Source organism: Miniopterus schreibersii, assembly GCF_964146895.1.
Source record: "Miniopterus schreibersii genome assembly, chromosome: 10".
Taxonomy (NCBI): domain Eukaryota; kingdom Metazoa; phylum Chordata; class Mammalia; order Chiroptera; family Miniopteridae; genus Miniopterus; species Miniopterus schreibersii.
In genome coordinates, this window is record NC_138110.1 from 65,539,928 (window position 1) to 65,566,718 (window position 26,791).

At 47.2% G+C, this 26,791-nt stretch overlaps 2 protein-coding genes across 2 annotated transcripts; both read left to right on the plus strand.

The window, feature by feature from the left end:
- Nucleotides 1–2,491: 2,491 nt before the first annotated feature.
- PRNP (prion protein (Kanno blood group)) lies at nucleotides 2,492–11,841 on the plus strand. The gene is made up of 3 exons (XM_081148478.1): nucleotides 2,492–2,760; nucleotides 5,415–5,508; nucleotides 9,519–11,841. Exon 3 carries the CDS (start codon nucleotides 9,529–9,531, stop codon nucleotides 10,282–10,284), a length of 756 nt encoding a protein of 251 aa, XP_081004604.1. The 5' UTR covers nucleotides 2,492–2,760; nucleotides 5,415–5,508; nucleotides 9,519–9,528; the 3' UTR covers nucleotides 10,285–11,841.
- Nucleotides 11,842–22,081: 10,240 nt separating this feature from the next.
- Nucleotides 22,082–26,203, plus strand: PRND (prion like protein doppel). Its single transcript, XM_081148828.1, has 3 exons — nucleotides 22,082–22,155; nucleotides 23,956–24,050; nucleotides 24,447–26,203. Exon 3 carries the CDS (start codon nucleotides 24,458–24,460, stop codon nucleotides 24,998–25,000), a length of 543 nt encoding a protein of 180 aa, XP_081004954.1. The 5' UTR covers nucleotides 22,082–22,155; nucleotides 23,956–24,050; nucleotides 24,447–24,457; the 3' UTR covers nucleotides 25,001–26,203.
- Nucleotides 26,204–26,791: the final 588 nt, after the last annotated feature.

Genomic DNA, 26,791 nt, shown 5'->3' on the forward strand with positions numbered 1-26,791 from the left:
TTTTAGAATCCACCTCCCCCCCCCCCACACACACACACACCACCACCACCACCCCAGATCAAACCATTACTTCCTCTCCTTAGACCACTGCAAAAGCCACCTACCAGGTCCTGCTTCCATTTTTGCCACATACAACAACCAGAGTGGTCTTTTAAGAAGGCAAATCAGATCATGTCACCCCTGCTGAAAGCTTCAAGAGCTTCCTATCACACTTAATTAAATTCTAAACACCTTGACATAGGCTCTTAGGACCTGGTCACTTTCTATGTGGTTTCCTATATTCCCTCTGATGTCTGAGGTCAGACTGAACTGTCTGATTCACACCAGGTGCTCAATAAATTATTTGTTGAATGAAATAATTCTCATTTTGTGGGTAGGTAAGATAAATTTCAAGTTTCACTAGTTTAGCTTCTTCATATTTGCTGAGGAGACTCTAGGTAACGTTGACAAATAATTTTGAGGCAGGACACAGGAGATGAGAAGTGAGTCTTCCAGAGAATGGCTTGATGTGGAGCTGACCACAAGGCCGTCAGACAGGCCCCAGAGGACAAACCCTCAGGCCTACTCCAGAAGTCCAGAAAATGGCCTGCCTTGTGTATACTGGGATACGGTGGTTACGGTGACAGGAGAGGAGATTGTAAGTGGGGTTGGGATGAGGAATGATGTGGGGCCATTTGCGAAAGCTTCCTTCTGCGGGCCGCCCACCCTGGTGCCGTCCATAAGGTCAGTGGAAGCCCCTAAGGACCTGCAGGCCAGACCACTAACCCTATTATGGCAGTTTTTAAAAAATCACAAATTCTCTGGTACTCTTGCCGCTGAGAGATTCAACCTATGTCCCCTGCCCTTGAATCTGGGTGGGCACGTGACTCCTTTGGTCAACAGCATACAGTGGGAGTGAGGCTATGTGATTTCTCAGACCAGGTGGGAAGGGGCAACATAGTTTCCCTTTTGTCCGCTGAAGCTCACACTCAGAGGCCCACGAAGCCATGTAAGAAACCCATCGAACCTGAAGCAGCCAGGCAGGGAGGAAGCCAGGCCACGTGGGGAGGCCACGTGGGGAGGCCACGCGGGGAGGCCACGTGGGGAGGCCACGTGGGGACACGTTGATCAGCAGGGCTAGTCCTCAAGTCCAGGTGTCAGTCATGCAAGCAAGGGAGCCTTCAAGTGAGTCTGACCCTCAGCTCTCGAGTCACCCTCAGATTCAGAGTCTTCAGGCATCCTGGGCAGAGTCAGGTCCCCACTGTGCCTGTGGGAATCCCGGGCCTACACAATCCGCCAGCAGAAGGAAGTATTGTTTGTTTGGGGGGGGCTGCCACCCAGCAGTAATACCCAGAATCGGGCATAGGGCCATCTCTTTGGACTCCTTCATCCCTGCCTGTTTGAAACCCTCCCTGCTTTTTGAGCCCTTTCCTGGTGAGAGGAAGGAAGCAGAGCGTTCAGCCAGTAGGCACACGGTTCTTTTGAGAAAAAAGCTGAGTTTTTCCAGAGGTTTGGAAGGCAGCCCCTCATCTAGTCTGATCTGCTCACTCACTCGCTCCAGCTCCAGACTCGGGGGCTGCGCTGCCCCCATTTCGCCTCCCAGCGAGCCATCCCTGAGGAAAGGCCGTAAGGCTCTAAAAGTCCTGTCAACATAACCGTTGAGCGAGACGGATGGAGAGAAACGCAGGCCGGCATGGCTGCCCAACGCTTATTTCTAACCGGCAGAAGCCCAGCTCTCTGCGACGGAGGCCTCTCCCCGCAGCGGCCGCGGTCCGGGCTCTCGCTTCCCGGCGGGTCTCTCGGCGCCGCCCCCGCGGCTGCTGCCGCCGCCCCCGCACCACGCGGCCCCGCCCCAGCAGCGGTGGCCCGGGGGACGCGTATCTCACCCAAATCCCATTTTGAAGCCATTGGCCCTTCATGAGGGGACTCGATGTCCCATTCTTCCTAGGACAGTGCTGGTTTTTGCCCCTTTCACTCTCAAAAGCACCCCAATTTGGATAATAATTTATACATGTCCCCCCCAACCTTACCGCCTGTCCTTCTGTCCCCTCACCCCCGGCCATCCTCTACAGGAGCCGCTCCCCTGATTCCCCGGCAGGGGTAATAGCAAGACCACAACAGCGTTGTAGCGCGCGGAGGGGGCTTGTTCCACGCGAGCACGGTCCTCACTCGCGACTACCGTAACCTAAGCCACCCGTTTTGCATGTAACAAGGGGCAGAAGCGGCGAATGAAGGAACAGGTGATGGCTAGAGCCCTCCCTAGGCCTCCGATGTTAATGATTTATATGAAAATTTGTAAATATCGGGCTCAATCCAGGGCAGCAAAAATGATTCCTCCTCAGAAATCTCTGGTGACCAAAGCTCCAGAAATTGCTCTCGTTCCCCAACGCTCCCTCCCCTCGAGTATTCCAGGAGGGAACGGGGGCCTTGGGGCCTTGGGCAGAATTCCCTGAAAGGTGACTCTTACAGTCCAGGAGCAGCGTCCCGGAGCGACGCCTCTGGGAGGAGCATCAGCTCACAGAAAGGTGCAAACGAATCGCAACCTCGTTGCTTTTCAGGTGACTCAGAGCCCGCGGCCCCCCCGCAGAGCTGCACCTTCTCTGGGCACCCGGCGGCCCGCCCCCTAGAGCGCCGCGCGCTGATTGGGCCGCGCGGTGACGAGGCCGCGCACCGCCCGCCTTCCCCGCCCCCCGCACCTCCTCCGGGCGCTGCGCGCCGCCCGCCCTCCCCGCCAGTCGCTGACAGCCGCGGCGCTGCGAGCTCCACGTCGGGCAGAAGCAGGTAAACGGCCTTGGCATCCTTTGAACTGCCGGCGGGGCACTGGGGGCCGGGGGCCTGAGACCTGGGATGCGCGGGCGCGCCGCGGAGTCCGGGAGTGAGAACCGGGCACCCGCAGGCCGCCCCTGACCGTGGGCAGGGCGGGGGGGCTTAGCGGAGGGCGCGCGGCGCGTCGGGCCTGCCCGCGGGCGCCTCGCTTTCGGTGACGCAGCTGGACCGTGCCTTTCTGGCTAGGAAAGCCCCTTTCATTCCGAATGGGGGCTGAGGGCGCGCCGGCCGAGTCCCCTCGGGAGGGCTGTGGGTGGTACCGGGGTGCCTCCCCGCTCGCCCACACACATCCACACACGCACAGGCGTGTCCACGGCGGGAGCGGGATGGGCCAGACTCGGGGCTAGAGGGGCTGCGGGTCCGGGGAATTGGGGGCGATCACCACGCGCAAACGCGGTCGGGGAACCCGAGCCTCGGCTGGGACACCAGGTGAGGGGAACCAGGGAGAGGCGCTGGGGTCCTTGGGGCTCCTTGCTCCGCGCCCGGTGACCGCCCCTTAGAGCCGGAGGGCAGAGGCCCGGGCGCCGACTGGGATCCCCCCTGGCCAGGCCCCGGCCTTCCAGACGCCCAAGGGTGCGCGGGGTGGGGGAGGGGCGCCGCCAGGGCCTGGGCGCCCCCAGCCGCCGCGGAGAAGCGGCGCCGCCAGCCTTTCACCTGGCCAGGGCGGTCCCCGGGGAGGCCTCTGCCAGTGGGGCTCTGGCAACCGCCAGGCTACCTACTGGGGCCTCGGCGGGGAGGGGTGGCGGAGCGGCCCTGCCCTACGTTTGCTGGCGGAGGACGTCAGGCCCCCGGGGACCAAGGGCCTCCTACGCGCCCCAGGCGTGGCTGACCCGCAGCCTTCGCTTTTCATTCTTTCCTGCTTATCTGGAAGGGGAGAAGTCGACCTGAGGTGGGGGGGGGGGGGCTCCGAGGGAGGGGATCCGAGCCTGGCGGCGGCCCTGGAACAACCATCTTCCGCCACCTGTGCGAGAGGTGCCTTCACATTTGCTTATTAAACAATGGGGAGAAATCTGTCATTACTGCCCCTTTTTTTGTTGTTTTCCATTGACTCTTTGCCATAGCAATAGCAAACAGATTTTTTTCATTGTAAACCTACCGCCATCACGTCCACCCTAACCATCTCAAAGCATCTGCTGTCTGGTTTTCGTTTCATTTCCTTATCTTTAGATTCATACACAACAGAATGCAATTGCCCCGCCCTGCTCCTGGTCATCCAGGATCATCTGATGTACTCAGAGCATCACGGTTTAATACGCAGTTCTCTGCATGCTGAACATTTGAGACGTTTCCCTTTCCTTGCGAAAAACTCCACATAGCATAGGATTAACGATTTTCACAAATCAAATTATCCAAGTAAGAACAGAAAATTGAATAAAAATGTCGGAATTCTGGAAAAATTAACCACTTGCTCAGATGTAAAGAAGAAAATCAGTGAAAAGGAACGTTTTTACCTACACAAACACTGAGGAGCTCTTATAATGAAAAAGTACTAACTGGAAGGGGAAAGAAAGCAGAGCTAGGATGTGATTTGTGTATTATTTGTACCTGACACAAGTTTTTCATGCTTGTGAAAGGAAAGTGCCAAGATTATAATAGATAAGTGGTGAAATGATGAGTCATTTACAGAATAAAATACAAATTAAAGCAAGTCTGGACTATCATTTTACATATGTCAACCACAACAATAACTGCAACCCCTGAAATTTGCATATTCCAGTTATCAGGGGAGGTGGCAGGGCTTTGAGGTGACAAAGCTCTGCAACTAGCTTCATGACTTTGGTTACCTAATTTCCTACTCCTTCTTTTATCCATTCATAAAATAGAGGAAATGATACCTACTTCCAGAGCTTGTTAAAGATTAACCATCTATGCAAAATGGACCATTGTTATATATACCTTTATTCTTTTCCTGGTGACATCCCACTGGGGACGTTGTGAATCGGTACAAACTTTTTGTAAAGCAATCAGGCCATGCATTAAGAAGTTAAAAGCCGTGACCCAGAAATCCCATTCCTGGGAATTTACTTGCAATGGAAGAACCAAATGAGAAAAATAAAATGAAAAGCTCTATGCAGGCACATATTTGGGGCAGAATTACCTAAAGTTAGAACCAACTAGGAAACAACCTGAATGTGTAACAGCAGAGCAGTAGCTAAGAAATCATGACTGAAAGGAACTTATGTAATCATCAGAAGTCATGATTTAGAGCCTGTTGTGGTACATGGGAAGAAGCTGACTGGTCCAAGTGCAGGTTACTAAACTATCTACTTATTCATAATGAATGCATATGTGAAAAATCTGAAAGGAAAAGCAAAAACAAGAAAGTTAATAGAAATCATAGGTGGTTTTAATTTTGATGATGTATTGCCTTTCTAAATAAGTAATTATTAAAATGAAGTGAGTTCAGTTTTCTGTGTGTGAAAGAGAGGGAGCTCAGAGTTGTTTGCTTTTTTAGCTGACCTCATTTCTTTTTTCAAATGTTTTTCATTGTTTTCTGAAATAGGTTTATTAGTGGCTTAGAAACTTATATAGTAAGCTTTTCTTTTAATGAATCATATCTTAGATTTACTTATCAATTCTAGTTGTTGTTTTTTCTTTTTGTTTTTAAGGTCTCCTGAATATATTTAAAGACAACAATTTCAGCCAAGCCGAAGCATTGTCTTCCTGGAGGCACAAATCCAGCTTAGCTGAGCCACGACAGATGTACGTACCCTGTGGAATCTCTTTGGTCTTGTGATGGTTGATAGTCACCAGTTGTCTCAGAAAATAAGGGTCTGGAAAGGCTATGATCACAAGCTCCTGCTCTGGAGGCCTAGATGTGTAACTCACACCAATTGCATCATCCTTTCTTGGAAAATCAGCTTGATTTTGCAGAGAAAGGGCCACAGTTTTCTCTAGAATCATGCTGACTTATATAAGGCAGCAACCATTTAAAAAATACAGTAAAACAATAACATAAACATTTCTGCACCAAATTAACACTGAAAGTGACTATCAACCAACTGACAAACAGTTTTATGAGGGGAAAGTTTTTCTAAGCTGTAGTTTTAACTTACCTATTCCATTCTCCATTTTCGGATCTTATTTCCTCTTCCAAGGCAACTATATCAGCTGTGAACTACTGCATATTAAACATTCAGAACGCGCCTGTGTCTAATGAGATGATGGCTACAGCATTATAAAGTCGTCCTTGAGTAAATAGTATATGTAGCAGTTCTTACAATGGGAGAATTTTTTTTCTCAGTGTGTTTGTCTTTTTTCCCCTGGTAGTCTGCTTATTACTATCATAGTATTCTGTGATCACATCAAGGAAGGTGTGCCCTTTTATGAAAAGCATTATAATGTTAAGTGTTGGTCTTCTGAGGACCTAGCTCTGAAGCCTGGCTAGGAGTGCAATTCCCTGGGAAGTTTTATTATAGATTCTCAAATCCCATCTAGAGACACTGCCAGGCTGCTGGCCTGGGATAGGCTCCTGCAATGTTGCTTTTTAAAAGTTCAAGTAATACTGAGATGAATCAGGTTGGGGGCCCTTTGCCCTATTCAGTCCAGACTGGGCCTCAGAGTAGCAGTGAAAACCCATCACCCCAAAATGTTTTGCAAAAATCTGTATAGTGTGCATCAGATTCTGTAAAGGGCAGTGACCTCAATAAAATTAAAATATAGTGGTCCCCTCTTATCCGAGGGTTTGCTTTCCACAGTTGGTCTGTTCTTAGACTTTGACCGTATGGTCTTTATTCTATGCCTTGTAGAAGAATTTAACGTCTGACATGGCACATTCCTTCCTCTTTTCTCTTTAAGGTTGAGTTTGCTATTCATGGACATTTCTTTCCACTTGTGAATTTATAGAACTCAAAAAAAAATCCAATTGGAATTTTTATTGGCATTTTATTGAAATTATAGGTTCATCTTTATAATACTAAGTTATCTTGATCAAGACCATGGAAAACCCTTCCATTCTTATAGATCATCTATGTTCTTTATTAGAGGTTTTAAAACATTTCCCGTCTTTTTTTCTCTTAGTAAAGTCAATATCTAGATACTTTACAGTTTGGGTTGCTATTATGAATGTCTTATTTCCTAAAAACAAAACTTTCTAGTCAATTATTGGTGGTGTAGAGAAATACTATTGATTTTTGTAGGCCATTCTTGTATCCCATAACCTTTCTGAGCTCTAGTACTGGGTCTCGTTACCTCTGTTGAGTCTGGTGGATTTTCTATGCATATGATTAAATTAATTGCAAATAATGACAGCTGGAGCTCTTTCTTTGCAGTTCTTACACTGGTTACTTCTTTGTCTTTGCATGTGTCCTGAGACAATGGACTCATTGTCTTGTTTCTGATTTAAAGAGAATATACTCAGAGGTTATCCATTATGTTTGCTGCTTTTGTTATATAATCTTTATCAAATTAGGGGAGTTCCCTCCTATCCTTACTATGCTGAGAGTAATTTTCTTAGTGATAAATAGGTATTGACTTTTGTCAAATACTTAATGCCTTAAATGTACCAGAGGATTGGGCCACAACCTGACCCTTCACATAGAGTATCTTAGATGATTAGTGTCATAGCATAGCCAGGGATTCAGAAACCCAGTCTCCATTCCCAGCAATTTTACTAGCCAACACTTGACCTTTCTGAATCTTGGTGGTCTAATTTGTAGAGTAAGAGGTTTGGGTAAATACTATAAGATCTTCCTTATTTTATCACAAATAGAAAGAGATTCCCCAAGGTCTCATGTAAGTTTTGAGTCCCTCATGTAAGATTTGAGTCCCTTTTATTTAACCTTAGCATTGATTCTCTACTTCAAAATGTAGTTGCTATTTTTAATGCTTTTCATAATTAAATGTTGCTTTTGTTCTCAACTAATTTTAAAATGACCTAGTCTTAATATATTCTATGAATGTATCAATAATGTGACCATATTAATAATATATAGAATATTCTCTGTTCTATCCAACTTTATTCAGTATTCAATTTTAAAGTACTAATCAGCAACACAAGCCATGGCTCTGGCTCCCTATTGCCTTTTTCTCCAGTCCATGGTCCTGCTTCAACTCTAGACTCACCAAGCTGCCTACTGGTATCTTTGTCCCACATGTAGCTTGATAACAGCACTGTGAAAGCCACATCCCTCATTAATCTCCCTCCAGACCTGCTCTACCTTCTGCATTCTGTCCCCACAGTGGCCCAATCCAGAAACCTCAATTTTCATGACTCTCAAATATACTTTTATTTACTTCCGACCTCCAAGACAGTTCAATGATAGTAAAAACATAAACAGGATGTTAATTTATTTCATTCTTCTTTCAGAATATTATCCAATTTATTCTTTAGCTCTGCCGGTTATGAAAAATAATTTTCTAGTACTTGGTGCCACTTTTGTTTGAAGATAAACAGTGCTGGAGATAAGGTTAACATCAGCATTACAGTGTATGCCTTTGGGTTTTATGGCACATAATGCTACTTTAGAGCATATGGTTTGATGTGGGGTACAGTAGAAACTGCTTAATAATCATTCTACTATGTGCTTGTGAGCTCTGCCCTTGGACCCAAGCACCCAGGATAAATGAGATCTTTAGTCTGAAAGGAGATTTACTATACATTCTGCAAAGGGGCATAAATTATTCAGGATATTTGGGTGGTGTGTTTTTTCTTAAGCCCTTTTATATAGGACATGTCTTTTTGTACCAAAAATTAGAAGAAAATACGTCACTCAAACCATTACCTGCTGAACTAAGCTCATTCAGCCAGTGAGTGACTACAGATCTTGTGAACATAGCCATTCTTACCCCCCTTTGACAGCTCCATCTGTCCATCTATAAAGAGAAAGATGAATTTATAAGTGGGCTTGCAAAATCCAGCATGTTTCCTGTTTCAAAAAAAATTGTATTCCTTTGAGGAAATTCTTATTGGCATTTATATGTTTAGGGGATATTAATTCCTGCCCCTAACAAATATCTATTGTGTGCCTGCTCTGTGCCAGGCACTGCCCTAGCCCCGAAGGAAATAGCAGCAAACAAGACTTCTTTCCTGCTTACAGTCTCACAGAGAAGACAGAAACCAGCTATTTACAAAGTTATTTCATTACAGCAGCACCCATGGGGGTCTTCCAAACTAGACATTAGACTCACAAGACTTCATAGAGGCCACACCAGCATCATTGAGGGGTCCACCCAGGAGCCGTGGGCTTGTCTCCACCCCCAGGTTTATGGCCATGAGATCCATATTGGTGGATAACAGGTTCCCCTTGGCATGGAAGCCCCAGGCCCCACAAGAGCCAATGTTCCTTATAATAGTCCAGTGGGCACAGCTTCCAAGGTTCCCCAAAAGGATGTGCCAGGTGCAGGGATCACTGCTCTAAAGCCCAAACTGATGGCAAACCCATCAGGTATTTATAGGTTTTCCCAGTCTGGTTGCAGTTTATAAAGCAGAGGTTATTTTTACCATAAGCAGTGTTGCTGACATTCCACCTTTATCAAGTTTCCAGGAAACGGAGCCAGAAATTATCTTAGTCAAATTTGTCCTTAGAGAAGGAGAAAGTGGTGTGTTAACCCTTTACTTAACAGTCACTCTGTCATCGGGGCTTCAAAGAAGTACAGAGTGAAGAGCATTTATGCCTGAGGTGCTGATGCCACTGCTGTGCAGTCATTTGTTCTGCAGATGTTAAGTGGTTTCAACATAGACACAGTACTCTGACACCCTCTTCATTTTGCAGATAAGTCATCATGGTGAAAAGCCAAGTAGGCGGCTGGATCCTGGTTCTCTTTGTGGCCACATGGAGTGACGTCGGCCTCTGCAAGAAGCGACCGAAGCCTGGAGGAGGAAGCAACAGTGGAGGGAGCCGATACCCAGGGCAGGGATATCCTGGAGGCAACCGTTACCCACCCCAGGGCGGTGGTGGCTGGGGTCAGCCCCAGGGAGGTGGTGGGTGGGGTCAGCCCCATGGAGGTGGGTGGGGACAGCCCCATGGTGGTGGAGGCTGGGGTCAAGGTGGTGGCTCCCATAACCAGTGGAATAAGCCCAGTAAGCCGAAAACCAACCTGAAGCACATGGCAGGAGCTGCTGCGGCCGGGGCAGTGGTGGGGGGCCTGGGAGGCTACATGCTGGGGAGTGCCATGAGCAGGCCCCTCATGCATTTTGGCAATGATTATGAGGACCGTTACTATCGTGAAAACATGAACCGTTTCCCCAACCAAGTGTACTACAAGCCTGTGGATCAGTACAACAACCAGAATAACTTTGTGCGTGACTGTGTCAACATCACGGTCAAACAACACACGGTCACCACCACGACCAAGGGGGAGAACTTCACCGAGACTGATGTCAAGATAATGGAGCGCGTGGTAGAGGAGATGTGCACCACCCAGTACCAGAAGGAGTACCAGGCTTACCGGTCTTACAATGGAATGAGCATTACCCTCTTCTCCTCCCCTCCTCTGATCCTCCTCCTCTCTTTCCTTATTTTCCTAATAGTGGGATGAGGGCAGCTTTGTTTTCACCAGGTTGGGGAAGGGGGTATCCACCTGCAACCCTTTAGTGGTGGTGTCTCGTTCTTGCTTCTCCCTTTGTCACCCATAGGCTAGTACCCTTGGCACTGATGGCACAGGGAAATGTAGAGCAGGCCTGGCACACTGTGTATTCAGCCCTGTTTGATTGAGTCCTTCATGGGCCAGTGTAAGTGCCAGGCTGGTAAGAGTGTAACAGCAAATAATCATTCCATGATCTAGGCTTATTTTTTGTCTAGTGCAAAAGATTGAGGCTAAAATATTCTACAGTCTTCAAATACCTTTGCCTACATACCTCCAGCTCCTTGCCCAGCTAGAGCTCAGTACACTAATTCCCCATCTTAGTTAGCAGTGACTTTGTAGCAATTTGGACACATTTTCTCATTCATTTTAAGAAAAGCTGATTACATTTTCCTGTTTAAATAGTATTTCTGCCAAATTCGGAAGGATACTCATTCAGAAAACAGAACTAGAAATCCTTAGTTTTTGAGCCCAGGCTCAGCCTGCTGGAAAGTGTGTGCCCTATGTCTGCAGAGAACTGTGACAATGTTTTACATTTTGCAGTACAGGCTACACAGCTATTGCATCAAGAGAAAATATTCATGCAACATTACGCCTCTGGGCAGAGGATATTTTCATAGGAAATGAACGTAACAATAGGAAAGTCTTCTGGGACTAAAACTATCCAACATTTGGGAGTGGTGCCTTTGGAGGGTACCTACATGTTGCATTCCTTTCTTTAGTAACATAAACCGTAGATAATTAAGGCAGTTAAAAAATATATTACCTTTTGGACACTAAGAACAAAATTCTCCTTTGTTCATTTACCTGGAAATGAATAATTTTGACATTGGGTAAAGCCAGGAGATTTTAATATAGAGGGAGCTGCAGCTGTAAAAACACCATTATCGTAGAAGGTTACGTAATGAAGAAAGTGATTAGTGTACAAATGTTTGCGTTTGTTCACTGCTGCCTCATAATTGTCAAAAGCCAGAATCGGGTTGAGTCCTTCATCTCAGTAGTTGGCTTTTGAATTGAATAAGGAATCAATCCAGAAAAAGAAATCTTAGACTGTAGATGACAGAAATATGACCTGTTCGGAGTGAGAGAAGAAATTCTGTTCCTGTTATTTAAGTAAGGTAAAATTATTCCCTGGATCATTCAATATTGTCACCTAGCAGATATATTACTATCCTGCAATGTTATTGGCTTGCATTCTGTGGGTTTTCTATGTAATATATATATATATATTGCATATGACAAACTTAGAAATTTTGGTTAGAGCAGTTAACAGCTGAAGTATCTAATGCGCTGCCTGGTTTTATAAGGTACTAAATATGTGGGAACCCCTTTTGCGTGGTCCTTAGGCTTACAGTGTGCACTGAATAGTTTTGTATAAGGATCCAAAGTGGTCTTTGAAATATGCATGTACTTTATATTTTCTATATTTGTAACTTTGCATGTACTTGTTTTATTGTATAAAAATTTATAAATGTTTAATATCTGACTACAATTAAACAGGAGCTGAGATGAGCCTCTTCTGTGGAGTTTGCTGAAGGCCACCAGGGTGCTTGGGGCCACCAGGGTGCTTAGGGCTGGGGCCCTTTCTCCCTAACTGTCCTGGCAGATCTGCCCCTTTCCTCCCTCCCTCTCTAAAAACTAGCAATAAACACACACAGTCATTATCTTAAATTTTATATTGGGCAGAGATCAATTTTCAGTAACTCCAACCCTTAGCACCCTTACTTGACGCAGTGACTTCAGAAAAACTTATAGGACCTCATTTTCATTCCTTCCTTGTTGAACATACCATCTCTGTTAGTTTGTTAGGGCTGCGATAACAAAGTTCCACAGAATGTGTGGCTTAAAGAACAGAAATTTATTTTCTCACAGTTCTGGAGGCTGGAAGTAAGAGATCAAGGTGTTGGCAGGGTTGGTTTCTTCTGAAGCCTCTCTCCTGGGCTTATAAATGGCCGTCTTCTCCCCTGTGTCTACACATAATCTTCCCTCTATGTCTGTGTCCTAATCTTTTTATAAGAACACCACTCATCATACTGGATTAAGGCCCAACCTAACAGCCTCATTTTAACTTTAACTCATTAAAGGTACTATCTCCAGAGTTATTTTGAGGTATTGGGGACTGGGACTACAACATAAGAATTTTGTGGGAACACAACTCAGCCCATAATACCATCTTTCTAGGAATGGTGTGGCAGTGTGGCAGTGTCACTCTCAGCAGAGTTCAAAGGCATTCCCAGGACTGTGCCTTGTGGGGACCCCACATTCACAAACTGTCAGAATTCTCCTAATAAAAATGCCATCTGGATTATTCTGTGTCCTCAACAGACTATACCACTGCCCTTTAGGATTGGCAAGGGTGCCTACCTCAGTGTCCATTGTAGAGCAAAGAGAAATGCTTCCATTCTGGGTCCAGCACCTGAAATCTGGCCACCACACCCCCATGGCTGGCACAAAGTAGTTTCATGATCAAATTTGTTTAGTTTGGCTTCTACTTAGGAGGATCTAAAACCCTAAGCCAGATAATGTACCTCCTACACACAAATACACTGCAAACTCACCTGGCTTTGAGTTACACTGATTGAGTTAATTAACATAAAACTGAGTGTTAGCTGTAATTCTGTGGGTGCTATAGAAAACTGGCAAGATCCTATCCTATCATGCTGCCAAATTCCAAATGCTAGGCATGCCTATTACCCTGCTCACAGTAGCTGCCCACACATGGAATGTGTCCACTCAGGTTTCTCTATGGCCCCGGCTCACCTTCCCAAGTCCCCAACTCTAATGAACAGGGAGAGCCCTCCCAGCTGTGTCCCAGGTAGCCTTGCCCATCGTTGAGACTCACAGACCAGAGAACCCAATGAGGAAGGAGACATTTGTTTTTCTAGCCAATGCCCATTTCCTCCTTTCTCCTGCAAATCTCTGAATCTCCTTTTATTCTGCCCTCTGATGAATGAAGAAAAGAATGAATAAATGGTTACATGCTCAGCCAAGCCCAGATTCCCCCCCACCACCCAACCCCATAAACTCTGTCAGGGATCATTCTTAGCTTTGAGAATTTTAGAAGGAAGATTTTTCTCTCCTACCCAGAGAAGAGGCCCATTATGACTCTGCTACACATCTAATATCCACCAGCTTTGGCTGCTCCCTTCCCCAGAACATGATAGGAAATGAACTCATGAAATAAATCAGGACAGGCTGTTTTGCTCTGTTGATCTAAGTTATGGAAAATCCCCACTGAAAACCACCATCTTGCTTTTGACATCACCTGAAGAGTAATTGAACAGCAGAAACACAGTTTTATTAGCCATCTCCTAGTGTGTGAAAGTAAAACCACCACATCAAATGAGAGAGCATGTGTGTCCTTCAGGGTAGAGGGTAGACCATACAATATTATACAGCCATAAAGAGGCTGGATGAAGTTCTGATCCATGCTACAATATGGTAGAACTGTGAAAATGATGCTAAGTGAAAGAAGCCAGACACAAAAAGGTAAATATTGTATGATTCACTTAAAATGAAATATCCAGGTTAGGTAAATCCATACAGACAGAAAGTAGATTCATGGTTGTCCAGGGTTGGAGATAGGTGGGGGAATAAGAAATGGCTGCTAATGGGTATGGGGTTTCTTTCTGGTGTGGTAAAGATATGCTCTAATCAATGAATAACTTTATGAATATACTAAATATCACTGAACTGTACACTTTGAAATGGTGAATCTCATGGTATATGAATTATATCTCAAAGAAGCTTTTATTTTTAAAGCAGAGAATTACCTACCTAATAATAGAAGAGATGAGAGGGTAGGGGGAAGTCTAGGCATTGTTTGAGATTTAATTTGTTACAAGAACATTTCTGCCCACTTGTTTTTCTCACAGGTGTTCCAGGAAAATGTACACAAGCACTAATAGCCTCATGTCCACCATGTTTGTAAGCACTTGGCCCAAAGACTCACCACGCAACACAATCAATGAAAGCTGAAAACTAATGTGACACTCTTGGCCTTTAAAAAGGTAACCACAGCAAAACTATTTAGCCACAGACTCATTGAGTTTAAAACCTGCTTGCCTGTTTTGAGACATACTAGAAGACCAGCTGGTATCAAGAGCTGATGGAATTGTGACCAGGTGAACAGACGTGTTAGCCATATGTGGCAGAAATTCAGCCTCCTTTACTCAGCTTTAAATACCAAAGGTTCCTCAGAAAAAGCTATGGATCTTGGATGGATGGATGGATGGATGGATGGATGGATGGATGGATGGATGGATGGGGGTTCTGGGAAATTGCTTTGTTATTACCTTTTCTACTAGATTACAGGTTACTCAGCATACAGGCTATTTCAACAACTTTCATCCACCCAGTGGAAACTTTATCCCTTGCCCCAAAGAAGGCATTTCTCCTAATTTCTCAGCCTGTCCAGTGGAGGTAGCCCCAGCTATTCCTTGCCCACCTCACAGCAAAGTTAGGCAGAGCAGTAAGGACATGCCCTTGCCTGCTATGAGCTAAGTCTTTGGCAAGCCTGGGCTGTGTGAACACCAGGCCTTGAAAAATGGAGGCTTTCATTTGAGCCTTAGCTTCCGAACTGCCCATATTACATCCCTGTTTTACTCACCTTGACCTGCTTTCCCTGTTTAGAGGCCTTGCTGGATCCTTTGAGAACCAGATGCCCTATCTGCATCACACATGTGATGTTTTGGCTTTCCCTCCATTGGTTCTCCTTCCACCTGGTTTTCCCTCAGGTGTTTATACCTGATCCTCCTTCCCTGTGTGTCATCTCATACGAATGTGTCACTTCCACTTGGGGTCAGGAGATCAGAGAAGCTGGGACAGGGGCATTGGTTCAAGCCCAGTTGGAAAATCCAAAATGTTTGCATATGGCAGCTAAAGTGAAGGGGCAAAAGGATCCAGTCAACCCTTGAAATCAGGTACGTTCATGGTGGCAGTAGATGTAATCTATCAACTGCTACTAGAGACTATGAATGAATTGTGCCCCCGGGCTGATTGTTATCCATGGACAGCCCCCTTCCAGGTTAAGAATCCTTGCAATTAGTGGGACAAATTTAGGCCTAATCTCCCCTAATCTTTATAATTTATTCTTCGCTTTATTATAATTTAGCGAGCTGTTGTCATTGTTCATTTAAAAATTAAAAGAAGTCTTGCCCGGGCTGGGTAGCTTATTTGTTTGGGCCTTCATCCCATACACCAAAAAGTTTCAGGTTCGATTCCAGTCAGTGCACATAAGGGGAGGCAACCCATTGATGTTTCTCTTTCACATCAATGTTTCTCTCTCTCTCACTCTCTCTCTCTCTCTCTCCCCCCCCCCCCTCTCAAATCAATAAACATACCCTCGGGTGAGGGTTGAAAAAAATTCAAAGAAGTCTTCAATACAGAGGGGCCACATGCAACAGGTGGGTGGGGAGCATTGGCGCCCTCGCTACAGCTGAATCTAAGTTAGCTGAATAACAATTCCACCCCTGAGGATTTGCCCAATGGAAATGAGCGCTTACATTCACCAAGAGTTGTACATAAGAATTTTCATAGCAACTACATTCATAATAGCCTCAAACAGGAAACCACCCAAATGTTCAAGTGATTAATTTAATCGATATATAAATATGGTCTATTTGTACAGGAATGAGAGCTGGAAAAATAACATCTCTAGGCAACAGTATTGATGAATCTCACAAACATAACAGTGAACAAAAGAAGCCAGCCACAAAAGAGCACATATTGCAGGATTCTATTTGTATAAAATACAAACGGAGGTGAAGCTGGCCTGGACACTGGAAGTCAGGACAGTAGGCATCCTTTGGGTGGGTGGGGAGCAGGCATGAGAGTTTGAAGTATTTTGCTGGTAACATGGTGGTTCAGTTTGTGAAAATGTACTGAATTGTGCACATGCAGTAAGTGCACTTTTCCCCGTGTTAGTTATATTTCAATAAAAGCATTTCTTTAAAATGTTGGGTCCCCCTTTCCCATCTGCTGCCAGATCTCCTTCCTGCAGCCATCAATATCAAGAAGCGACCTCACCCTGCATTTTTGAGTTTTGTTGGCTCTAGAACTTGATTACTACTTTCCACACCAACTGTGACCTGTCTTGGTGATGCTCCAATCTTTCTCCTGGCTGAAGCCATCACAGACCCAGCCTCTGGCATGAACCCCTTCAGCCTTTGCTAGCTGCCATCACGAAGGCAAATCCTCCATTAGCGATTCAGGCAGCCAGTAATTAACATGTTAACACATGCCTGTATGCGCAAAGCAGCTTTTAGAACTTAGAGTACTTCCCTTTATAATATTTTGGAGGAAGGACTTGTATTGATGCCTATGGTTCCAACAGTGCCAAGGCACATTTGGTAAGCCCTATGAATGGTGGGGGGCATGATACCTCTTGTCCAGATGTGAAAACTGATCCTTAGCGTGTACTTCCACCTCCCCCAAAGATGCCTGTTAGGTAGACCATTTATTGTATGAGACGGAGGGCAGCTACGTGACAGAGAAGGCTAAGCCCTCCTCCAACAGATGAGAACTGAAGTTGCTCGAGGCAGATAATAGAACCTGGGTCTCTGGTCGGCACTCTGTCTCTTTGCAGCATCCCCAGGGCCTCCCCTGGAATGGAAGCCACCATGGGTAACAAAGGTGTCATTGCTTTGACACAGTAGCTGGCCGCCTCACCTATTCCCAGTAACCCCACCCTAGGGAAGGCCTTTCTCCTTTTGGACATTTTCCTGCATGTTAGGGAGAAAAGAAACCCACAGATCAAATGATCAGGTTAATGAGGCTTTTTTAAAAAATCAGAGATGATGAAAAACGTGGCGGGAGGCTGAATGAGAAACTTCAACCTGGTGGTGAGTCTGGCATCTCTGCCCTTCTTAGGGTCTTCAGGAGGGAGTGTGTGCCCTTTTTCAGTCCATTCCTTTCTGGGTCAACTTAAATGACAACATTCTGCCTTTACCCCGGCTCTAAATCTTCAATGGCTCCTTATCTTCTCAATTACAAACGTCCTATTCCACAAACGTTCAGTGACACCCAAGATGAGTCACTGCCTTCAGTGGTCCCTGATAATCGAGGAGGAGATGTCTCACCTTCCACCCTCCTCGCACTCCATCCCACCTCCTTGACTTGAATCAACCGCCCACAGCCCAGCTCCCAACACCAGCTGGGTCTGAGCAGGGAAGAACAGAACCGAAGGAAAAATGACCTGCAATGAGTACAGCATTCGCGTCTCTAAGCAGTGATTGCTCGGAGGGCTCACGTTACACCTCCAGACAACTGTATGCCACACAGTTGCAGCCACCACTATGACAGGTCTTCACCCACCATGCTGCCCTGGATTTTTTTTAATAGCAAAACTGTTGCATTTACCCCTGTTAATTTCCTAGGCTGCTTTTATATATCCGGACCTGCTGCCACTTGCAGTGTTGAGCCTGCCATCTGGTGCACAGCCCACCTTGGCAGCTTTGATCCATGTGCAGCTCTGACAACACTGTCCTCAACCAGGTCACTGATAAAGATGGGAAAAAGGGAATCTGGGTGCATCTAGATTCTAGGCACTGGGCTAGGTGGAGGGCAGACAGGTACAAATGAAACAGTCCAACTTCTGTGAGCTCAGCTGGACGTGTGAACAGTAGGTATGTCAAATGCTGTGGGGCCCTACCTAGAGGCCTATGACAGTCCTGGGAAGAGAAGTGTGGGCATGCTGTAGAGGATAGTGGCACTTAAGATTTGCACAAAGCAATAATCAAAATTCTCAGACTATGAAAGCTGAACATAGCCATATTCTATGACCCAGCAAGGCTACCTCTCAGAGAGCACATCCAGCAGAAAAGCCATCCTGTGTCCACCGAAAGGTGCGTGCAAGAATGTTCACAGTAGCACTGTTTGTGCCAGAGATCACCCAAATGCCCACCAGCGGGGGGATGGAGATGTCCGTTGTGGATAGTCTCACAATGGAATGAACAGTCTATAATGACACACTATGTGGAGGAATCTCACAGATGTAATTTGAGCAAAACAGACACAAAAGATTATGTTCTATATAACTTAATTTAAATGAAGCACAGTACAGCCCGGCCGGCGTGGCTCAAACGTTGAGTGTCGACCTACGATCCAGGAGACCGAGTTTCGATTCCCGGTCAGGGCACGAATATGGCTGTTTGGACAGCTACACAGCTTTCTAATCAGTATTATTTTACAAAACACATTTCAATTATTTCTCTACCATTAGGCCAGGAGCTCCTTTAGCTGTCTTATCCATCTCTATGTTCTGCCTTGCCTGGCACAACATGGTCCCAAGCACATAACAGACTCTTGATAAATCTTCAAAAAGCCAAGATATGGTGAGTGATCTTCCCACACACCAACCCTTCTGGGTACAGTTTGACATTGTATCTTAACAATCACTATATTTATTTATAAATGTTCTCCAAAGGTTCGAGTTGTAATCAAACTAGAAACGGTACAATGATGACCTACTGGTGCATTCTAGAACTCAGCCTCTCCCTGTTGCTTTTTGGTTAATCCACATCATTTCCTACTGTTTCTCCACTTGTGCAAAATATACCATAGTCCTTTGCATCATGGAGCACCCAGCCCTATGGAATCAGTCTCTTTCTCCCTGTTATCACAAACATGATCAACATTAAACTATATTCCTAATATAATTGTTGATCCCAGAAGACACAATCCACTGGGCCCTAGACTCGCAGCTCATTTAAAGAGACTAATGTGGTGGTGCCCTCGGCAGTCCCAGATCAGTCTCTTGCTTCAACAGTGTTTGGACAGACCCAGGGGCGCCCGTTTTTCCAGCCTCCAACCACCCTCCAAGCTCTTTTCCAGTCACCACCTTTGGAACCACCTCAGCCGTCCTCAGCCTCCGAGACCAGCCAACACCACTTTTCGACCTTAACTCCTTATTGCCGAACAACCGTGAGCTCCCAAATTCGTCAGAATTGCATCACCGAGGTGAAGCTGCTGTCAGCCGCCTGGCCTACCTGCATCTGCAGGCCTCCTACACCTACCTCTGGGCTTCTATTTCCACCGAGAGGATGTGGCTCAGGAGGGCGTGAGTGGTGGCTGAGCTCTCTTCTAGGACATGCTGAAGCCTTCTCAGGATGAGTGGGGCAAAACTCAGGGCGCCATGAAAGCCACCATGGCCTTGGAGAGGAACCTGACCCAGGCCCTTGTGGATCTGCAGGCCCCAGGTTCTGCCCGCACAGACCCGCATCTCTGTGGCTTCCTGGAAACCAAGAAGATGGGTCACACCTGACTCACCTCCGCAGCTGGCTGGCCCCCAGCTGGTCTGGGCAAGTATCTCTTTGAAAGGCTCACCCTCAAGCATGACTAGGAGCCTTCGGAGCCCAGAGGCCTTTGAGGGGCTCTCTGCATTCCCCTGGTGTCTGGCTTTTACCTGAGCCTCTCCCTGAAGCCCCTGGCCATTCTTTTAACCACCCTGGAGTCCTCTCCCATGCATTGGACCAAATGGAAACAATAAAGCTTTTTGCAGAAAAAAAGAGAGAGAGAGACTAATGTTCTCACACTAATTCCATGGCTATTTGTCCTTCTTTGCAGGGGGGATTGGACTTCTGCACTCTCTGCATCTGCTTAACAGTTTTCTTGTCTTGTTTGCAGCTTCCAGAGCTCCTCCCTTCTTCTGAGCATTTTTAGTCTTCCACACTCCTCTGTGCCTCTGAGAACAGCCTTTTGTTCCCTGACAAGAAGAATCTGCGGCCTCATCAGCTCTAAACCAACCTCCCACCGCGCTCTGGGCAAAGTCCTGCTCGGAAAGAAAGGGGTAGAGGAGGCCGGGAGGTGATGGTAGCAGATGGGGACACACAGTTCAGAACAGGGCAATGGGCCCACAGGGACAGCACTGCTCGCATGGCTGGGTGGCCTTGGGCCTATCTGGGTCCCATGACCTCACAGTGTGAAGGCTGGACTAGAGGATTCTGAGTCCTTTCCAGCTCTGGACATCCCAAACCCTAATTATGACCCTAAGCATCTACGCAATGAACAAAATTGTACTGACACTTGTCCCTGGATGGCAAAATATTAAAAGATCTTTTTTCTTTTTCTTCTGCATTTTGCAAGTAGTTTATACTAAGTTTGCACTACTGTGTTTGTGCATGTGTTCACAAGACCAAAAATCTGATTCTAGATAAAAATGGTAAAGTGGCGTGTGTATTTTCTTTGAAGAGGAAAACGAAATAAAATGGAAAAAGTAAAGGCAGAGGAGAAAGAAATTTCCAGCTGGAGGCCCCAAATCTAACTAGAGCACAGCAGCTCTGCAAAGACAACGTTAGCTATGGGGTTTCCTACCTCTTGGGCGAAGAGTCTTTGTAAGCTCTTCTAGCACCATCTGCTGGTCGGCCCAGAAGCAGTCGCTTAATTTGGTTGGCAAAAGGGCTTTGAGGCAAATCTGGAGACATAAACGGAGCCACATTCGGGCCAAAGATCATATTTTGTTTACAGGTAAATCTCCATGCACATCTCCACAATTCACTTTTTATTTCGAGTTGCAGTAATGATCGTAACAGGGACACCTAAACAAGACCCTTTTTATAAGGAGTGGTCACCCCATATCTATGCACAGTCCCTATGTCCCGAGGGACTGATTCCCCAGCTCACCTCCTGGTTACACAAGGCATCACGCAGAGACAGAGGCACCCTGAAGGAACTCACTCTCAGCCCCCTCCATCTTTAAACTGTGTTGGTTTCATCTCCATCTGTCTCTGTTCCCTGGGTTGCCACAGATCTTCGACTTGTTGACCTAATTCAGTGGTTCAAACTTTCCCACATGACCTCAGCAGCCCAAAGTGCTGGGAAGTCCTCTGATTTGGCCTTCCACCCACCAGTGGCCCTGTTTTTCCCACTACCCAATGAAAGCCCTGCCCCTTGCTCCCTGTGAGTTCAGGTTACCCGGCATGTGGTCCAGCTGAACACTCGCCCTCTTCCTGACGCAACCCTTCCCACAATGGGTGCCCAGAAAAGGCCCCTTTGCTCTCTGAAGCTGGTCGTAAGGTGCAGGTCAGTATGCATATCGAGCAGGGCCTGTTTAAACCACCCTCTGTTGTAGATATTGATGAGACAGCATTTCCCTTCTAACACTTCATTTCCATTCTAAAGGACACCTCTTAAAATACCAGTCTTAAAAATAGCCCCAACTGGACTCTTCAGACAGATGCACCCATCCATCTGTCCAGCTGGGACACTGTCATATAGTAAGAAATATATGTCTGATCTTTAGCCTCAGTCCCTGGCACAGAGCTTCTACAACATTGTAACTTCCTGAGTGGTAGGGGTGATAGGAGCAGCTTTTGTTATAATACTTGGGTTTTGTCCCCAGTTCCTGGCACAGTGGGGTTCGAAGAGCTCCCAGGTTGGTGAACTCATCCACATTCCAGGAGGGCGGTGCACCCCAAACTCTTTGGGGCTTCTGCATTTGGAATGCTTCCAGACGTTGCCCTCTACACCTCTCTCTACATCTGGCTGTTTACCTCTATCCCTTATAATAAACTGACAATAGTAACTAAATAAATGCATAAATAAAATAAAAGGCAACTCAAGTTTTGCTGAACTTCACCAAGATCTTCACGTGATGCTTATTAGTAAAAAGTGATGAGATGCTCCATCCTTCTCAGGACAAAGGAGTGCCCGGGAGCTCCTGATTGGTCCGGCCAGGGAGGGAAGGCTGCCGTATTTGGGGAGAAGCAGGAATGCCACTCCCTCTCCTGCTCCTACATAGCTGGGCAGGCCTGGCTGCCAAGAGGGTGTGTGTGCTGGAGGACAGTGTGGCCCGTGGCTCCAGAGGCACGCTCCCAGAGAGAGCCCAAGGTATGCGGGGAGGCAGAATTTGTGCATGGAGTCCGTTTCTGTGGCTGGGGTTGCTCATTTCTAATCAGACTGCAAACCACGCAATGATTACTTGACTCTCATCTCCTGGGGTGGGACTCAAATCAGGGGACACTTGTGAGTGTTTAGTCATCCCTGGTGCTGCACATCTATGTTTTGGTGCTATAATAAAATGCTATTTTAGGGTTGGCTGGTGGGGATTTTCTCTTGCTTTTAAGCCCTTGCCTAGAAAGACTAATTTCTTTCTCAAGATCTCTATGCTTTTATTTAATTTGATGTGCCTGTAATTGGTGTTGTTATTCTCATTTAAGATTTCTCCCACCAAGGAGTAAGGGCTGATGACATGGGGTGTGGCCCCTGCTTAGGAGGTTAATGAGTGTTTGCTTGAAACTCTTTGGAGAAAGCTGCTCTGAGCTCACTGTGTTCAGGGGGCGGTGAGGGGTGGGGTGCTGAAAGTCTGGGTGCCTGGCAAATTCCTGCCCACCCTGGGGCAGCAGCCAGGTGATGCCTGCACGTTAAGAAATGTTAGTAGAGGCCTCTTTGCTAGTGCCCAGAGGAGACTAGAAATACAATTAGGTTGCATTTTCCCTGTTTTTCTACTTAAGAATCAGTGTCTCACTAGAGTTGAACGTTTTAACAGAGGTGTACTAACCACTTTTAGGAACACTGCAAGGGAATGATGGAGGCGGGCTGGGGGCTAAGCAAGGTAACTGGCCAACCTTCCCCAGCTCTGGCACTTACGGACTTAGAGTAAACCTCATCTAGAGACCGCCTAAGCTTGCTCAGCTAGAACTTCCTGTATCCCTGATCCGCAAGGACAAAGGTCCAGGTGCTGGAATGCCCCCAACAGTTGGCCTTGGGAGGTGGAATGCCACAATAACTATTGTAGTTTCAGGAGCCAGATGTGACAAACTCCCGGATTGTGGGGTTGGAAGGGAGAGACATTCCATGATGTCATCTGCAGCCCTCCAGATGCCCTAGGGTCACCTCAGCGCGCCCCCAGGCCCTCCTGTCCTCCTCTTCATCTCATGTCCCCTGAAATGTCTACGGAGCGCTTTGCTCACCTTAGGGGCAGCTCTTCATGCCCAGTTAGTCAAAAGCACAAAATTCGAGCGCCATCCCCTCCTGCAGCCCAGAAGGGCAGTGGGACTTGGCGGGAACAGTGTCAGACAGAGCGGCATTCAAATCTGACACCTGCCATTGTGTGGCCTTGGCTAATTACCTAACTTCTCTGATTCCCAGTACAACTTTTATAAAATGGAAATAATATTATGTCTATCCCATGTGAAAAGTAAGTTAGGCAATGTCCGTGGCTGACACGTAGTAAGTGTGTAATGAGTTGTAGTGAGAAGCTAGCTGGGAGAGGCCTATGAGGTCACACTGTCCCTGGAGGTGAAACATGAAAGGATTACTCCTGGACACAGGGAGAGGCAGGAGTCTCTCTATACGTCCCATCTCTCTCTCTCCCCACTTCTCTCTCCCTCCCTCTCATTACCTTAAAGGCCTTCAAGATCAGCAGCCAGTGACTTTCTTAGAATAGATGGCAGAAAGTGCCCAAGACAGTGCCAGCTCAGAGCAATAAAGAATAAAGAGAGGGAAGATTTAATACTCAGCCTATGTAATAGTGTCCACAATAATAAAATAATAAAGAATACATAAATTAATAAAATAATAAATAAAAACACAGCCCATGCATTTTGTAAAGCTGCCCTGATTGGCAATATATACATTCACTTTTTGTGTTAACACTGGTTAACAAATTTATTTATTTTTTTAATATAGCCTATGCCCGGAAGCCTGTGATTCCAGCTCTCCTACTGTCTTGGCCTCCCGGGGACCCCGTGGTTTGAAAGACTCGGGAGCACCGAAGAAAACCTGTATGTATTAAGTCATTACCCGCTGCTTTTCCCACGCGCGTTCAAAGGCTGTGTAATTGCGGGTTGCGGCTTATCTGTCTGAGAAAGGCGGGGCCGCCGCCGCGAAAGGCTCTAGTTCCAGCAAAGCGGGAACTTGGTGTTGACTTACCACCCCCCCAACCCCCACCACCCACCACCACCCCCACCCCCCCACCCCCCCCACCCCCACCACCCCCACCACCCCCACCACCCCCACCACCCGCGCAGCCCAGGGCCGGGAAACAGTTCCGCTTCGCAAAATGTAGCGGGGGCGAGGGTCTGGCTGCCGGTTTCCAGGCTCCCCGCGGGGGGCGGGGGGCGGGGGGCGGGGGGCCGGGCACCGCACCGAGCCGCCCCCCGCGCCCTTTGCCGTTGCAGGTCCCGGCGCGATGGGCAAGCCGCGGGGCGGGCGCTGGCTGGCCGTGGTCTGCGTGCTGCTCGCCAGCCAGCTGGCCGCCGCCAGGGCGCGGGGCATCAAGCACCGGGTCAAGTGGAGCCGCAAGGCCGTGCCCAGCCCCGCGCAGGTCACGGAGGCGCAGAGGGTGGAGGTGCGGGCGCGCCCCGGCGCCTTCATCAAGCAGGGCCGCAAGCTGAACATCGACTTCGGCGCCGAGGCCAACAGGTACTACGAGGCCAACTACTGGCAGTTCCCCGACGACATCCTCTACGACGGCTGCTCCGAGGCCAACGTGACCAAGGAGCGGTTCGTCAGCAGCTGCATCAACGCCACCCAGGCTGCCAACCGGGAGGAGCTGTCCCAGGAGAAGCCCGACAACAGGCTCTACCAGCGGATCGTGTGGCGGCTGATCCGCGAGCTCTGCTCCGTGAAGCACTGCGACTTCTGGTCGGAAAGCGGAGCGGGCCTGCGGGCCACCGCGGACCAGTCCGTGGCGCTCTGCCTGCTCGCTTGCGTTTGGTTCGCAGTGAAATAAGCCCGCGAGCGGGCGGCGAGCACACCGCAGAGCGATCCCGGTCCCCCGCCCCCGCCCCCAGCCCTCCCGGTTCCCGAGGTACCCAAGAGCCGCGCCTCTCCCGCGCGCAGCGCCGCCCCGGGGCCCCGCCGCGTCCGCCCGCAGGGGACGGCTCGTCGGTGCGTCCCCCGCAGGCCGGGCCGGGCCCGAGGGCGCGTGTGCCCGGTGGGGTGCCTGGCACACCTGCTACACAATAATGTTTGGTGAACCGATAAAAGAACGCACCAAGCACTTCACAATACTTCCCAACAATTCTCAGAGGTAGGTGTCATGCCCATTGTATAGAGGAGACAACTGAGGCTCCCAGAGGAGCCTCAGAAAGTAGCAGAACCACCTCTGAGTAGCTAGAAAGTGGCAGAACCGGAATCCAGCCCAGACTGTCCGCTTCTGTGCAACCCCAGAGCTGGCCTGTGATCCCTGATGGCTCTCAAGGCCAAATCCAAACGTATCTCTGATGAAACTGTGGAAATTCCATGTTTAGAAATATGAAAAGACCTGAGCTGATAGCCATGTAGTCTGACACCTTTGTTACATGGAGGCTTCATTTAGTTCTTCTAATTAAACTAAAATATAAAGAAGGGATTAAACTAAAATGGAAATAAAGCTAGACAAAGGCCTGGAAATTATCTTGTAAGGAAATATTGCCACGCTGATCCCCAGAGCAGATTGGAGCAGGATCTGTCTATTGTTTTTTTCACTAGAAGGATAAATGTTTGCTGTTCCCATCTCTGAAACAGTCCGTGTATTTAAGGAAATATTTTTAAATGGCGTGCTTGCTTTCTAATGTTCTCCTAACTCTTTGTGCATGGTTTTAGGTACATTGCATTTGAGCATCTTTAAATACACTTCCTTTACCCAGGGACTCTATACAATCTCTAGCAGTATTTTTACCACCACTTTGGGGCTTGGCCATCATTTTTGTGAACCACTTATCACTAATTCCTACTAGCCAAAAAGGTTAAAAAGAAACTGTCTTTAGGAAGAACTAATAAAGAATTCATCCATGCTGTACAGCATAGGGAATAGAGTCAATAATGTTGTAATAACTATGTGCGGTGCCAGGTGGGTACTTGAACTATCAGGGGAGAACACTCTGTAAAGTATATGATTGTCTAACCACTATGCTGTACACCTGAAACTAATAAAAAAACAATAATGAATGTAACCTGTAATTGAAAAATAAAATTTTAAAAATAATAATTAATCCATGCCATAAGCAAGAAGAGATACACCACTTCGTATCTGTTTATTATTAGTTAAAATATATATTACAAAATATTATTTGTTAATTTTAGTTTAAAATATGCATTTAAAAATATGAATACAGTTTAAATAAAACTGATGAATGCAATGCTCTAAGATGCGCCCCCCCCCCCCAGGCCCTCTGGGGCACTCTCAGAGACCCATGGGAGTTATTTAACCATATTTGGAGATAACAGCTGCTCGATTCTCCTATAGAGTCTATAAGACAAAAAAAAGTGTGTTATCACACATTTATCCGAGGTACTTTAGAACATGAATGTTGATAATTGTACCTCTTGTTCTGATCCTTCACTGTTATCAATGTTCTTTTCAAGGATACACTGGAAGGTTTTAACGTAGAAAGGGGGTGGAGGGCTTGGGAGCGGGCCATTCCAGGGGAGCAGCCTGCCCCTAGGTCCATGGGGAGATGCCCACTCTGCCCTGGAACAGCACAGGGCACCCCCCCAGAGGGTTTGGTTCTCATGCTCCCAGCACCTCGCTCACCGCCCA